At 44.2% G+C, this 14,424-nt stretch overlaps 1 protein-coding gene across 1 annotated transcript in view; it reads right to left on the reverse strand.

Annotated features, from left to right (window-relative positions):
- The window catches only part of wwp1 (WW domain containing E3 ubiquitin protein ligase 1), a 103,127-nt gene that overhangs the window by 32,840 nt on the left and 55,863 nt on the right, over positions 1-14,424 (reverse strand). The window contains exons 8-9 of the mRNA XM_083632040.1: positions 4,696-4,877; positions 557-1,010 (exon numbers count right to left, since the gene is read on the reverse strand). Coding sequence (XP_083488166.1) covers positions 557-1,010; positions 4,696-4,877 — 636 coding nt within the window. The remainder of the gene's footprint in view (positions 1-556; positions 1,011-4,695; positions 4,878-14,424) is intronic.

Genomic DNA, 14,424 nt, shown 5'->3' on the forward strand with positions numbered 1-14,424 from the left:
AGGGTGCCAAAGTGACCCCCTCTCCCTGTCCATGAGATTTCATCCACCGTTCATTTTTCCATAGGCCTTGCGTAAAATGCTTATAAAAAATTGTTTTACTTGGTCAAAACAAGCGATTCAAGTATACTTAGAATCAGGGGAGACCATGTAAAATTTGACTTGATTTTTTTTTTAGGGGTGGGCGAATTCCGACGAAAAGTCGACTTTGGCCCAGCGAATTTCGACGAGTGTTTTTGCTAGAAATGCCCATCCCTACAGAAGACTGCGACCAAGTTGTGCTGGCAACCTCCCTCAGTGTTATGGACTAACACATTTAACCTGCGTTTCATTTGGCATTAGGGTGAATACTAAGTAGCACTGAGTAGATGACAAAATCTTCATTTTTGGGTGAACTATTCCTTTAATAGTGACCGAAATCTAGTTAGCTCCACTATTGATAGTAGCTCGAAGTTGGTACTTTGTCCCTCCTTTTTATCCCTCCCTCCTTCCTTCCTTCCTTCCACTCCCTCCCTTTCATTTATCCTTCCTCCCTTATTCCCGGGGATGTTTTTTTTACCCTGGTGGCAGAGGATCTGCTCCAGCATTGGGGGCCTGCTGCCTGGGCTTGGCCCCATCTGTAGCTGCCACTCCGCTGCTATCGCCTGCTGCAGTCGCTGCCTCTCCCGGCACTGTGGAGGAGGAGGACAGCGAGGAGGCTGTGGTGGTGGTGGTGGTGGCTTCCTGGGCAGGCGAGGAGGTGGACAACGAGGAGGCTGTGGTGGTGGCTGCCTGGGCAGGGGAGGTGGAGGGGTCAGCAGCAGCAGCGTCATTAGGCTTAGCAGCAGAAGAGGAGGCTGTAGCCGGTGTGGAGGAAGAGGTGGTCAGGGCTGGAGTTGTGCTATCTGCCGCCGCGCCAGAGTCCGGCAGGGGGGCGTCTTGGCTACAGTCCTCATGGTCGTCTGCAGGGGGCAGTGCGGCGTCTGGTGTAGCAGAGGGGGGGCCGAGAGCAGCGTCACAGGAGTCCCCGTTGACTGCAGGCGACACAGAGAAAGACAACGGTTACGCACCAGACTTGGCACAACCTAATGACATGCAGGCATTTTAATCTGTACTCGTTATTATATGCACCTTTAATAAAAGGATAGGTAGGCACTCTCACTAACTGTGATGATGCCTTTAATAAAATGATAGGTAGGCACTCTCACTAACTGTGATGATGCCTTTAATAAAATGATAGGTAGGCACTCTCACTAACTGTGATGATGCCTTTAATAAAATGATAGGTAGGCACTCTCACTAACTGTGATGATGCCTTTAATCAAATGATAGGTAGGCACTCTCACTAACTGTGATGATGCCTTTAATAAAATGATAGGTAGGCACTCTCACTAACTGTGATGATGCCTTTAATAAAATGATAGGTAGGCACTCTCACTAACTGTGATGATGCCTTTAATAAAATGATAGGTAGGCACTCTCACTAACTGTGATGATGCCTTTAATAAAATGATAGGTAGGCACTCTCACTAACTGTGATGATGCCTTTAATAAAATGATAGGTAGGCACTCTCACTAACTGTGATGATGTTTAGGAGTCAGTATGGTGGTGTCACCAGAATAGTCAATAATAATGGATAATGGATTGGCTGTACTCCAGTTAAGGTCTTATTAGGATTAAGCTGTTTACATGAACCTTTGATATCCTCAGGGATGCAAAGTCATGAGTAGTGGAAAAAAGGTGACAGATACCAGGGCAGACATAAAACCATTCAGAAATCCCCCTATTTTAGGATGAAAAAGGTGACTGTCACCTAAAGGTGACTAGTTTGCATCCCTGTATCCTGCAGTCTCCCAGTCGCCACAGTGAACCGTAAAGCAGTTATCAGAGTATTCCCTCTATTCCCATTACTAAAGAAAGCACTGGTGGTGTCAGTCACTCTGCTTCACACTGATGCTGACTGGAGAGTCTGTACATCTTGCAGCACATAGAAAAAAAAACTTGCAGCACATAACTAGCACAGTATTGTGTTGTTCAGGGCTGTAGTTTACACTGCAACACTTGTTGAATGTGGGCCAAATGGTCATGACAAAAATAACATAAAAAGTATATTTGTATTTTGTAACTGCTTTGGGGTGAATTCTTAATGTAATCTTTTTTTATGATGCACCAGGTTAGAGTTCCTAGTACAATTTACAGCTTTTGTTCTGAGAATCTTTTTCATATCCAAGCTATTTTTTTATTTGAACTTAAAGAGTAACTAAACACTCATTTTGAATTTTTGAATTTCTGCCCACAGCATATTTTTGAAAGATGCAATACTGTCAACATTCTGGGAGGGGGATGGTCCTTGCCATTTTCAACAGCTTCAGCCATTAAGTACTGATATTTCATATTAATTTGCTGTCAAATGTCAATATTAATACCAGTATTGATATGTTACATAATTGACAGTCATGTAATTCAGGTTACAGCTCAAAAAATATGTTTTAGTATCACTAACCGAATCGATATTGATTGAATCGAATCGATATTGAATCTAATCAAATCGTGATAAATCGATTCGGAACCTTGTGACGAAATTTGAACCGATACCCAGCCCTACTCCTGTCCTGAGTTCAATGCAGCCAACTGTTATTTGGCAGAGTCTGTGCATACTGCATACATGTACGGTAGTTCATATTCTCTAGTCAATTTTAGCTTCGTCCATGTATATAGCATACATGTAGTTCATATTCTCTAGTCAAGTTTAGCTTCGTCCATGTATAATGCATACATGTAGTTCATATTCTCTAGTCAAGTTTAGCTTCGTCCATGTACTGTATATTGCATACATGTAGTTCATATTCTCTAGTCAAGTTTAGCTTCGTCCATGTATATTGCATACATGTAGTTCATATTCTCTAGTCAAGTTTAGCTTCGTCCATGTATATTGCATACATGTAGTTCATATTCTCTAGTCAAGTTTAGCTTCGTCCATGTATATTGCATACATGTAGTTCATATTCTCTAGTCAAGTTTAGCTTTGTCCATGTATATTGCATACATGTAGTTCATATTCTCTAGTCAAGTTTAGCTTCGTCCATGTATATTGCATACATGTAGTTCATATTCTCTAGTCAAGTTTAGCTTCGTCCATGTATATTGCATACATGTAGTTCATATTCTCTAGTCAAGTTTAGCTTCGTCCATGTATATTGCATACATGTAGTTCATATTCTCTAGTCAAGTTTAGCTTCGTCCATGTATATTGCATACATGTAGTTCATATTCTCTAGTCAAGTTTAGCTTCGTCCATGTACTACTGCTGCCCTGCCTGCCCTCCACAGCATACTGCACTCTGTGCTTTCTCTCTTCCCTCTTTGTCCCCAGGGAGTTTTTGACAGAGGTGCTGACAGCAGCAGAGATTACAGCCAGGCCTCTCTTAATGAAAATTAATCTAGTGTTCTGCTCTGCTGTTCCATGGGACCCGCAGCGCAGTTTACAGGCCTCTCTTAAAGAGATACTCAACACTTTTCTGCTGAAAATCAATATATATTGGAAATTAGCTGTGTTCTTGAAGGAATCCAGGTGAAAGTCGTGACATTTGCTGTAAAACTTAGTAATTCCTCATTACAGTACAGCAGCAGGCCACTCTGCACAGTGAAAACCAGCTGGGACGATGTACACACACATAACCTCTTGAGGGCAATCCGCATGATTCAAGCTTTGACCCGAGCATATCGCTTATCAGACACATCTATCTATATATACAATTGAGTATGTGGGCTCTGTCTGTTTGTTTCAAGTTCTGTGTTCGGCCACAGCGATGCCGTTTTTCGTGTGATCCGGCTGACACCTGCAGGGTATGTAAAGGGCACCCATGTCGGTGACCTGACAGTCAGATTTTTTAATTAGGCTAATTAGCTAATGGTGTGATGTCGTCAGTGATGATAACATCAGTGATGCTGTCAAAAGTGATGTCTCACACACGCGCGCGCGCGCGCACACACACACACACACACACACACACACACACACACACACAGGCATTGTGACAAGACTGATCAGTGATGTCATAGGGGGGCACACACACACTGATGATGTCATCAGTGATATCATAATGGGGCACACACATACAAGGAGGCATTGTGACATCACTGATGCAATAAAATTTAGTGAGCGACACACACACACACCCGTGCACTAGGGGTGTCAAAAATAATCGATTATAAGATGCATCGCGATGCGGATGTGTGCACAAATCTGCATTGATTCACAAATGTCAAAAATCGATTATTTAAAAAGATTATAATAATAAATAATCAAATAAAATATAATGGAAGTACATGCAGTTGTTTATTTTAATTATGGATCATAATACAATGCAATTCCAAATGCACTTTTATTTTAAAAGTAGCCACACAGTGAGAAAAAAGAAAGTGAGAAAAAATAAATCATGTATTGGGGAAAAAAAGTGATGAATCGATTTAAGATGCATCGAGATGCATCGATAATCGTAATCGAATCGAATCGTAGCCCTCTGAATCGTAATCAAATCGAATCGTGAGCCCAGTGAAGATTCACAGCCCTACCAAAGCCCTAATTTTCCGGGAAACGGGAAATGGGTTGGATGGCGGTTCCTGGGATTAAACCCTAATCCGGAGTTTACGGCAAAGGTCAACTCCTCTCATTCCAAACTCCCACATTGTGTAATCAAATCTTAAGATCCTACTCACCAGTCCTGCTCTCCGTGTCGCTGTCCAGGGGTTGGTGGGCCGGGGTGGAGTTGGGCGTGGCGTCTCCATTGACCACAGGGCGGTGGGCTGGGCTGGAGGACTCCAAAGGTGCCTGGTTGTCCACACCGTTGGAGGCCGAACAGGAGCCTGAGCCTTGGCCCAAGTCATTAGCGTTCACTGTGCTTCAGAGGACAAAGGCACAAGAGACGAGACAATCACACTTTGGCACAGATCGGCAGGTTTTCCATGTTTCTTGATCACAAACTAGATGCTTCTTCTTTCTTTCTTTATCCTTTATTTATCCAGGAAGGTCTCATTGAGATACAAGATCTCTTCTTCCAAGGAGTCCTGGCCAAGAAGGCAAGGCAGTTTCACTCACACACACGCACGCGCGCGCGCGCGCGCGCGCGCACACACACACACACACACACACACACACACACACACACACACACACACACACACACACACACACACATAAAAGCAGCTTACAGGACAGACATTCAAAAGCATCATTTTTGCAGCATTTACATCAGGTAAATCTGAGATCCCCGCCACTTAAATTTAATTTAAACTAATTATTTAATAGAGCACTGCAGGGATGAAGTATTTTTGTAGGCTTAACCAGAAATTGCCGCCATGGTGGTTCGTAAGGGGGCATTTCTGTTAAATGCATGAAATAAAGTTTGTGGTTAGCACAAACTTATGGGAGTGGTTGAGAGTGGGAGTGGTTGAGAGTGGGAGTGGTTGAGAGTGGGAGTGGTTGAGAGTGGGAGTGGTTGAGAGTGGGAGTGGTTGAGAGTGGGAGTGGTTGAGAGTGGGAGTGGTTGAGAGTGGGAGTGGTTGAGAGTGGGAGTGGTTGAGAGTGGGAGTGGTTGAGAGTGGGAGTGGTTGAGAGTGGGAGTGGTTGAGAGTGGGAGTGGTTGAGAGTGGGAGTGGTTGAGAGTGGGAGTGGTTGAGAGTGGGAGTGGACATTTGTGTTCAGCGGGACAACATTTCCACTCCCATAAACCTTTGTTAACCACAGACCTTATTTTATGCATTTAACCGAAATCCCCATTCTAAAATGACATAGCATTTTCCCTTACGAACCAACATGGCAGCGATTTGCTACTTCTGACTCATTCCTGCAGTACTCTATTCAACTTAATTGTAATTCCTCTTTTCATTTTCATATTTATTGAATTTCATTTTCAGTGTGAAAGACCTTGTGCATGAGGCAAATGTGAGATCCCCCCCCCTGTTTTTGTACAGGATACATATGTGCAAATACTGAAGGGATGGACACATTTTTTTGCATGACTATGAGCTAACCCTAAAACAGAGTCAGGATGCTGTAAAGTCAAGATGGCCTGTAGCTATAGCAACAGTGAAGCATGAATGAACAGGAAGTGAATTATTTTGTGTGGATAAAAACATTTAAGCACCTTCTGTGAGTACTGGGGTAACAGAAGCCATCCTGCCTTCTGCCACCCCCTCACACACACAGAGGATAAAGGCCGTCTCCATAGATGCCCTGTCAGTCTGGATCTCCTCAAACACAAAGGGCCAATGATCAAATATGTGACTGTGTTTTAATGCTCAGCTAATAACAGAGCATGCAACTCTAAAGCAAAGTTTTTGGTTGGGCATCAAAGCCCTTGCTGTACGCTAGGGTTTAATCCCGGGAAACGGGATTCCCGGGAAATGCCATCCAACCCATTTCCCGTTTCCCGGAAAATTGGGATTTTTTGTTGTTGTATTTTTACATGCAGAACATATTGGAATAGACCTATATTTAGAAATATGCCGACAGTTTACTTTCTTAAATGATGTAGCCTATGTTTTAAAAGAACATGTAATATATTAGGCTACTGTAAGCATTGTAAAGTCATTAAATGATCACGATGTAGGCCTATATGTATTTTGGAGACATCAAAGTCAATCAATCAACCAACAATCAATCAATTTTCTATTTATATAGCCCAAATAATGAGGTATTGCAGCCAGATTTTAATACTAGCTTCTCTGACAACAATGCTATAGCCAGTAATTTGAAATGTGATATCCTTTGCAGAGTGGAATTAATTTCTGATTTTATTTCGGCGTGTTTTGGCCATGCGCCTTTGTGCGCCGGTGGAACACACACTGAAAGCTTATTGCACATACCGTAAAATACCAATTATTAGCCCGGGCGTTAATTGACAAAATATGTAGCCAGACCCCGCGTCAATATGGGACCTGCGGCAGTTTGGGACCTGCTTTAATTATTTTTGTACAAAAATATTGCTCAGCAAAGATTGTAAATAGTATGAAATTGTTTATTTAAACCATTTATTTTAATGAGTTGGCTACAGCCCCCCACACGATTGCTTGTCTATGGGGAGAGCCGCGCCTCCCTCTCAGCGCAGCAGAGCACATTGCATGCCAGTTCTGGCCTGTACATGAAATCAAATAAAATTTGAGCTGAACTGTGACCTACCGGTATTTACCACTAAACTTTCTCCGCTGAAGGTGAGAGAACATGATCATCATGTGAGCAGATTATTTGTTGCATGCGCTGCCTCCTCCGCTGCAGTGTGCGGTGAAATACCAATTAGAAGCCGACTTCTATGCCCGCTGGCAGGGAAACATACCATAGACACATTTCTCAAAATAATTATTACACCAGAGATGTCGGTTTTAGTGTATAAAAATCTTCAGGAAATGCCTACACAATTTTCAGAATCATCAGATGTTGACGGAAAACGAATTTTGATCAGCAAGTTTCGTGCATGTGTTTTTTTTCCTCGTTGTTCCCGTTTCCTCGTTGTTCGTCTTCTTCATCCGATTTTCCTTCTCCGTTGTGTTTGGGAGATGCATTCAACAGGATGTCGCAAAGGTAAAAAGAAAACATTGAAAAAACTAACCGGGCGTCAAATTGGGACCTGCTTTTATGTACAAAATATGTATCCAGACCCCGCTTATATATGGGACCCGCGGCAATTTGGAAGTCGGCTTCTAATTGGTATTTTACGGTAGCCTAATAAGCGCAAAGCCCACGATGTTTCTTCTTTTCTCTACACTTCTGACTTGCTTGAGGGGATTGTGCCATGACCGTTAATGCAGTAGCCTACGAGACGGCGATTGAGCACCGTGCAAACTTCACCAGCGGTGAAAACGACAATCAGCCCAGCCGTGCGTCCTCGGTTCGTGTGCCTCAGGTTGGGCAATGGGCATGATGGTCTAGTAGGTTGTAGGCGATGTCCGTGCACAGAGGGGTGGAGATAGTCTGATACAGCCGTGCTCCGGTATGGAGATGTCTGGGCACGGCTGGAAGAGGAGTGGTGCAGCCGCCAGAGCGCAGCGCAGCAGCCCATATAAAAGCACACGGTGCCAGGTATCAGACAGCATTGATGTTGTGCGTAAAATAGCGTGAGAACGGGCTGATCGACGCGTTTACGGCTCCATTCTTCCACGGCAGTTTCCACAACTCTCTAAGAAAATGTTTAGCCTAGGCTACTACAGGATTTATTCATACACCAATCCAGGCAATTGGTGAATTATATAAACCCTAATGGCACTATATAGCCTAATACAGGTACAGCCTACATACAGCCTAAAAACAGCCTAAAAAGTTAGTTAAATTGCGATGTTTTGCCTTAATAAATATTAATGGCACCAAATAATACATTCGTCAGGTTGGGAACTAATAGGTATATTTCTCCTTGGTGTATTAAAAAAAAAAAAAAAAAAAAAAAAAAATCCCGATTCCCGGGAAAGAGGGCTTCATTTCCTGTTTCCCGGTATGGCTCATTTTCGGGAAAAATATTAAACCCTACTGTACACCCCAAAAATGTGACAGCACTACTTGGGCTGCCATTGCCAACATAGATGTGAACAGGTTAGCTAAAACTTTAGTGTCGCCAGTGAGGGCCCCCACCGTTCCGGTCGGGGTATGTTTCGAAATCCCTCCAGGCCTGAACATTTTTCTAAGGGAAACACTGGAGTGAAAGCTATGACCAAGTATACACTACACTACATTCTCTAATTGGGCTAACTTCTAGTCATTGAAATCATAGTAAAATAACACAGTTTACTCATTTTGCTGGGGACTAACCCTCGTCAAGCTGACGTATGCATGTTTAGCTGATGCCGACAACGTGCTAAACTCGAGGCTACATTGAAGCATGTTCCTCGCTTAATGCTCCAATGCTGATTGAGGAGGCGCTTGAACAGCTGAGAGAAAGGGAGGTGGTGTGTGAGTGTGTGTGTGTGTGTGTGTGTGTGTGTGTGTGTGTGTGTGTGTGTGTGTGTGTGTCTGTGTGTGTGTGTGTGTGTGTGTGTGTGTATGTGTGTTCCTCATCATGTACTGTACTGTATCTGAGTAGCATGGACCAGACTATAATTAGGTCAGATTTACAGCCGGACGTCCAGGCTGACACGCATCGTGGCACCTCAGAAGGCCTTCAATCTATAATCATGCTGCAGGCTTGAATCTATGTCGTGTTGCTTTGCCTCCTGCTTTATTACCTACCAACCTATAAACCTCTTCCTGTTGATGTGGTTAGCCTGACATCTGCATGGCTTTGTCACTCAGGGTGAGGGAAATGCATGCTACACGCATTGTGTGTGTGTGTGTGTGTGTGTGTGTGTGTGTGTGTGTGTGTGTGCGTGCGTGCGTGCGTGTGCGTGTGTGTGTGTGTGTGTGCGTGTGTGTGTGTGTGTGTGCGTGTGTGTGTGTGTGTGTGTGTGTGTGTGTGCGTGTGAGATAAAAGACGCCGCCTTGTGACATTGAGACTATAGAGAGGCAAAGTGGAACGTCACTTCCTGCTTCAGCAGCACTGTACCAGAGATTTTCATCCGCCATTTATTTTCCCATAGACATTTCGTAAAATGCTTATAAAATAGTTTTACCAAACCAAACGGTTGAGCTAACGCTATAATCGGGAGAGACCATAGAACATTTCACTCGGACCAAAACAAAAAAACAAACTTGAAAAAATGTTTTCTTTAAACCCGCATTCTTTTTAACGTTTTGGTCTCAGTGAAATGTTATGCGATCTCTCCTGTTTCTAAATATATCTGTACCGTTTGGTTTGAACCAGTAAAACTATTTTTATAAGCATTTTACGAAATGTGTAAGGGAAAATAAATGGCGGATGAAAATCTCTGGTACAGTGCTGAAGCAGGAAGTAGGCGGTCACTTTGCCTCTCTATTGTCTGTAAGGGGTAAAGGGAGGGCCCAATAGGATGGCATGGTGATGTAATGGGTCCAGCTGAAGGGGACCCATTGTTTGTGAGGCAGCAGTGCCCGCTGCCACAGACTAGCCCACGCCAAGGCCACCATTTTCTACAGATCAAAAGTCGCCATATGACTTCAGTCTGGGCTGTCTGAGTGAACTAGATGACTCCAGTCTGGGCTGTCTGAGTGAACTAGATGACTCCAGTCTGGGCTGTCTGAGTGAACTAGATGACTTCAGTCTGGGCTGTCTGAGTGAACTAGATGACTCCAGTCTGGGCTGTCTGAGTGAACTAGATGACTTCAGTCTGGGCTGTCTGAGTGAACTAGATGACTTCAGTCTGGGCTGTCTGAGTGAACTAGATGACTTCAGTCTGGGCTGTCTGAGTGAACTAGATGACTTCAGTCTGGGCTGTCTGAGTGAACTAGATCAGTGGTCCCCAACCACTGGGCCGTGGAACGGTACCGGGCCGCAACGGATTTTTTTTATTTTTATAAACATAGGCTATAATATTATAGGCTGTGTGTGGTAGTTGAAACATAGTTTCAAGTTGACGTTTATTTATGTTTGTAGTTAAAACTAGAACGACCGCAACGCGGACTTATGCCTCCGCCATTACCGTAGTTCATTCTGGAGTCCAAATCGCCATTTGAGGCAAATTGGAAGAGATTCCGTCAAGGCGCTCCTGTGATGTTGCGTTACAGAGCTTGGAAATTGGGTGTGTGAGAGGTCACAGTGACCTTGAACTTTGACCACCAAAATGTAATCAGTTCATCCTTGAGTCCAAGTCGATGTTTGAGACAAGTTTGATTAAATTCCGTCAAGGCATTCCTGAGATATCGCGTTAACAAGCTTGAAAATGGCGTTGGAGAGCTCACCTTGACCTTTGACCTTTGACCACCAAAATCTAATCAGTTCATCCTTGAGTCCAAGTCGATGTTTGAGACAAGTTTGATTAAATTCCGTCAAGGCATTCCTGAGATATCGCGTTAACAAGCTTGAAAATGGCGTTCGAGAGGTCACAGTGACCTTGACCTTTGACCTTTGACCACCAAAATCTAATCAGATCATCCTTGAGTCTAAGTCGATGTTTGAGGCAAATTTGATGAAATTCCGTCCAGGCGTTCCTCAGATATCGCGTTAACAAGCTTGAAAATGGCGTTCGAGAGGTCACAGTGACCTTGACCTTTGATCTTTGACCACCAAAATCAAATCAGATCATCCTTGAGTCTAAAGGTCCTTACACATCAAGAGCGATGCGAATATACGGCACGAAATTGCGATGCGAGTTTTGACCCACCTGTCAATCACAGCCACAGATGTGTACACGTCGGAAGCGAATTTCTGAACAATCGAACGTGGTTCAAAAAAATAAACACCGCAATAACGCTCAGCGAAACTTCGCCGTCGGTATGCACGGTTGCATTGACTGATATAGGTTCGGAAAATATCATTGATGTGCGAATTAATCGCACGAAAAAAACGTGCTCGGTGTGTAAGGACCTTAAGTCGATGTTTGAGGCAAATTTGATGAAATTCCGTCCAGGCGTTCCTCAGATATCGCGTTAACAAGCTTGAAAATGGCGTTCGAGAGGTCACAGTGACCTTGACCTTTGACCTTTGACCACCAAACTCTAATCAGATCATCCTTGAGTCTAAGTCGATGTTTGAGGCAAATTTGATGAAATTCCGTCCAGGCGTTCCTCAGATATCGCGTTAACAAGCTTGAAAATGGCGTTCGAGAGGTCACAGTGACCTTGACCTTTGACCTTTGACCACCAAAATCTAATCAGATCATCCTTGAGTCTAAGTCGATGTTTGAGGCAAATTTGATGAAATTCCGTCCAGGCGTTCCTCAGATATCGCGTTAACAAAATCGTACGGACGGACGGACAGCCGTCCGGACAGCCGTACGGACGGACGTACGTACGTACGGACGGACAACCCGGATCCATAATGCCTCCGGCCTGGCTATCGCCGGCGGAGGCATAACAAAAACATAAATACTCTATAGGCTACAATACAGTACAACACAAAAGGCTGTTATTTACCCTTTGTCGCCACCTGGTGAGTAAATATATATGTAACTAAAACCATTGAAATTGACAACCGGTCCGCAACTTTTTTTCCATGTATCTACCGGTCCTTGGCACAAAAAAGGTTGGGAACCCCTGAACTAGATGACTCCAGTCTGGGCTGTCTGAACTAGATGACTCCAGTCTGGGCTGTCTGAGTGAACTAGGGATGTCAGTTTTCGTTCATTTTGCTTTCGATATGCCAAAAGCATGCGCGCGCACGCGCACGCACGCACGCACGCACACACACACACACACACACACACACACACACACACACACACACACACACACACAAACAAAATGCAGTTGCTGCCAGCATGGGGGCAATATGAAATGTTTTGTCAGGCTGTGGGACCTGGGGCCTCTGGCTCCACAGGAAGGGTCCCCCACCTTTGCCATTAGTGGAGAAACAGTAGAAACAGCAGCTGACAGGGAGAGAAGGAAGTTAAGAACGAAGGAGGGGAAGGGCAGCTGAGAAAGGTACATGTGAATGTACAGTGATGTCATCAGTGATGTCACATATTGATGACATCATTAGTCTATGATTGCATTAGCATAATGTATCATCAGTGCCTATGACATCATCTCTGTTCTTTAGCATGCACAGTGCACAATTGCCTAACTTTGCATTACTGATGACATCACTCACTGATGACATCACAATGATGTCACGATGTCTATGACATCATCAGCAGTCACCTGACGTACAGGTGACAGGTCAGTGATGACATCTAGCTACAGTTTGACATGTCCCTGCGTGGGAAGCCATTGCTCCCCAATAATAACTCAGTATCGTGACATTACTGATCATGTCATCAATATGTCACATCACTGATGACATCACTGCTCCCTAATGTCCCTAGGAGGCTGATGACATCACAGTGGAGCAATTACATAACATTTGCTCAGGTCAACTGCTGACTTACAGGTGACTACACTTTTCTACACCAGATGGATTCGTCCAGGTCAACTGCTGACCTCCAGGGGCCGGTTGCACCAAGTGGTCTTAACTATGCCTGGTTGTAACTCCTACGTCGGTCTTAGTTAAGACCAGTCTTTAGAGTGGATTTACGCCTGTTGCACCAATAGGGCTTACATCTGGTCTTAACTACGCTGGTCGTAGCAATGCGCGTCCATGTGAATTGCCGGGGAATGTGCCCCGATTGGCCCAAAAATGTGCCTCGCGCCGTCACCCACTACTGTATGTGCGTCACTACACCCTCCCTCCTCCCACCCCCCTCCTCCTGTGGAAACTCCGGAGGGGGAAATGGCGGCGATTAGTGCCAAGCAGTCTGAATGAAATTGAATGTAAAGTTCCCAATTCTATGTATTAAATTCTAAAAAACGACCCTCAACATTTGGGAAGGCTAAGCCACACAACTAGTTTGTTATAATCTAACATCATGCTTCGATGGCGACGTTACGACAATGAGGACAGTAAGGACTCAATTACAGCAGGTCTCCGCTGATAGACACGGAGATCTCTGTTAAAGGCAGGCACCCTTACCCCCTTTGACCCTTACGCCTCCTCCTGACCAGGCGTAAGAGTTACGCCTGGGCGTAGTGAAAAGAAGGCTTAAGCCCTCTTGGTGCAACCGGCGTAGCTGTTAGGTCGTAAAGTTACGACCGGCGTAGCTTAAGACCAGTCGTAAGACCACTTGGTGCAACTGGCCCCAGGTGACTACATACTTTGACACGAGATGGGTTCGCCCAGGTCAACTACTGACCTCCAAGTGACTACACTCTTTTACACAAGGGGCATTAGCCCAGGTCAACAAAACTAAAAACAAAAAATATCGCTGTAGTACCTGCCGTGGGCGGATTCTTTTTTTTTTTTTTCCTGGAGCATCTAATAACAACTAATATCAGTCATTGGGCCAAATTTCAGGTCTCTGCGATGTAACAAACTCACAGGAATTTGCGTCGCGGCTGATGAGGAAGAAGAAAAAGAATAATCTGAGCAAAAACAATAGGGGTTAGCCCCTTCAGGCCTTGAACCCCTAATAATCAAAATAATAGCAACCAATGGGTGATGTCACGGTGGCTACGTCCATAATTTCTAAATTCAATCTATGGTTGATGGGGAAAAAATCTAAATATAAGGTAAAGATAAGGGGCTAGTTTCCATCAAAGACCTATACATAGATGGTAATTTTGCATCCTTTGATCTACTGAAGAGGAAGTTCGAGTTGCCCGGCACGAACTGGCTCAGATTCCTGCAAATCAGAAATTATATTCGAAGAGCTCCCAAATGAACATGTGTTCCCGATGTATTGCTGAGCCCTCCTCACTCCAAGCATCTTAGATTTGTATGTCTGTTTGACAACTGCAACCCAGCCTCTACTGAGAGGATTAGAGAAGCGTGGCAGAGGGAACTTGGTATTGATTTATCTGACATTATATGGGAAAGGAGTCTGTCTGTGGTACAACTAATTAATTAGCTGATCCAA

Source organism: Poromitra crassiceps, assembly GCF_964638095.1.
Source record: "Poromitra crassiceps genome assembly, chromosome: 2".
NCBI classification, from domain to species: domain Eukaryota; kingdom Metazoa; phylum Chordata; class Actinopteri; order Beryciformes; family Melamphaidae; genus Poromitra; species Poromitra crassiceps.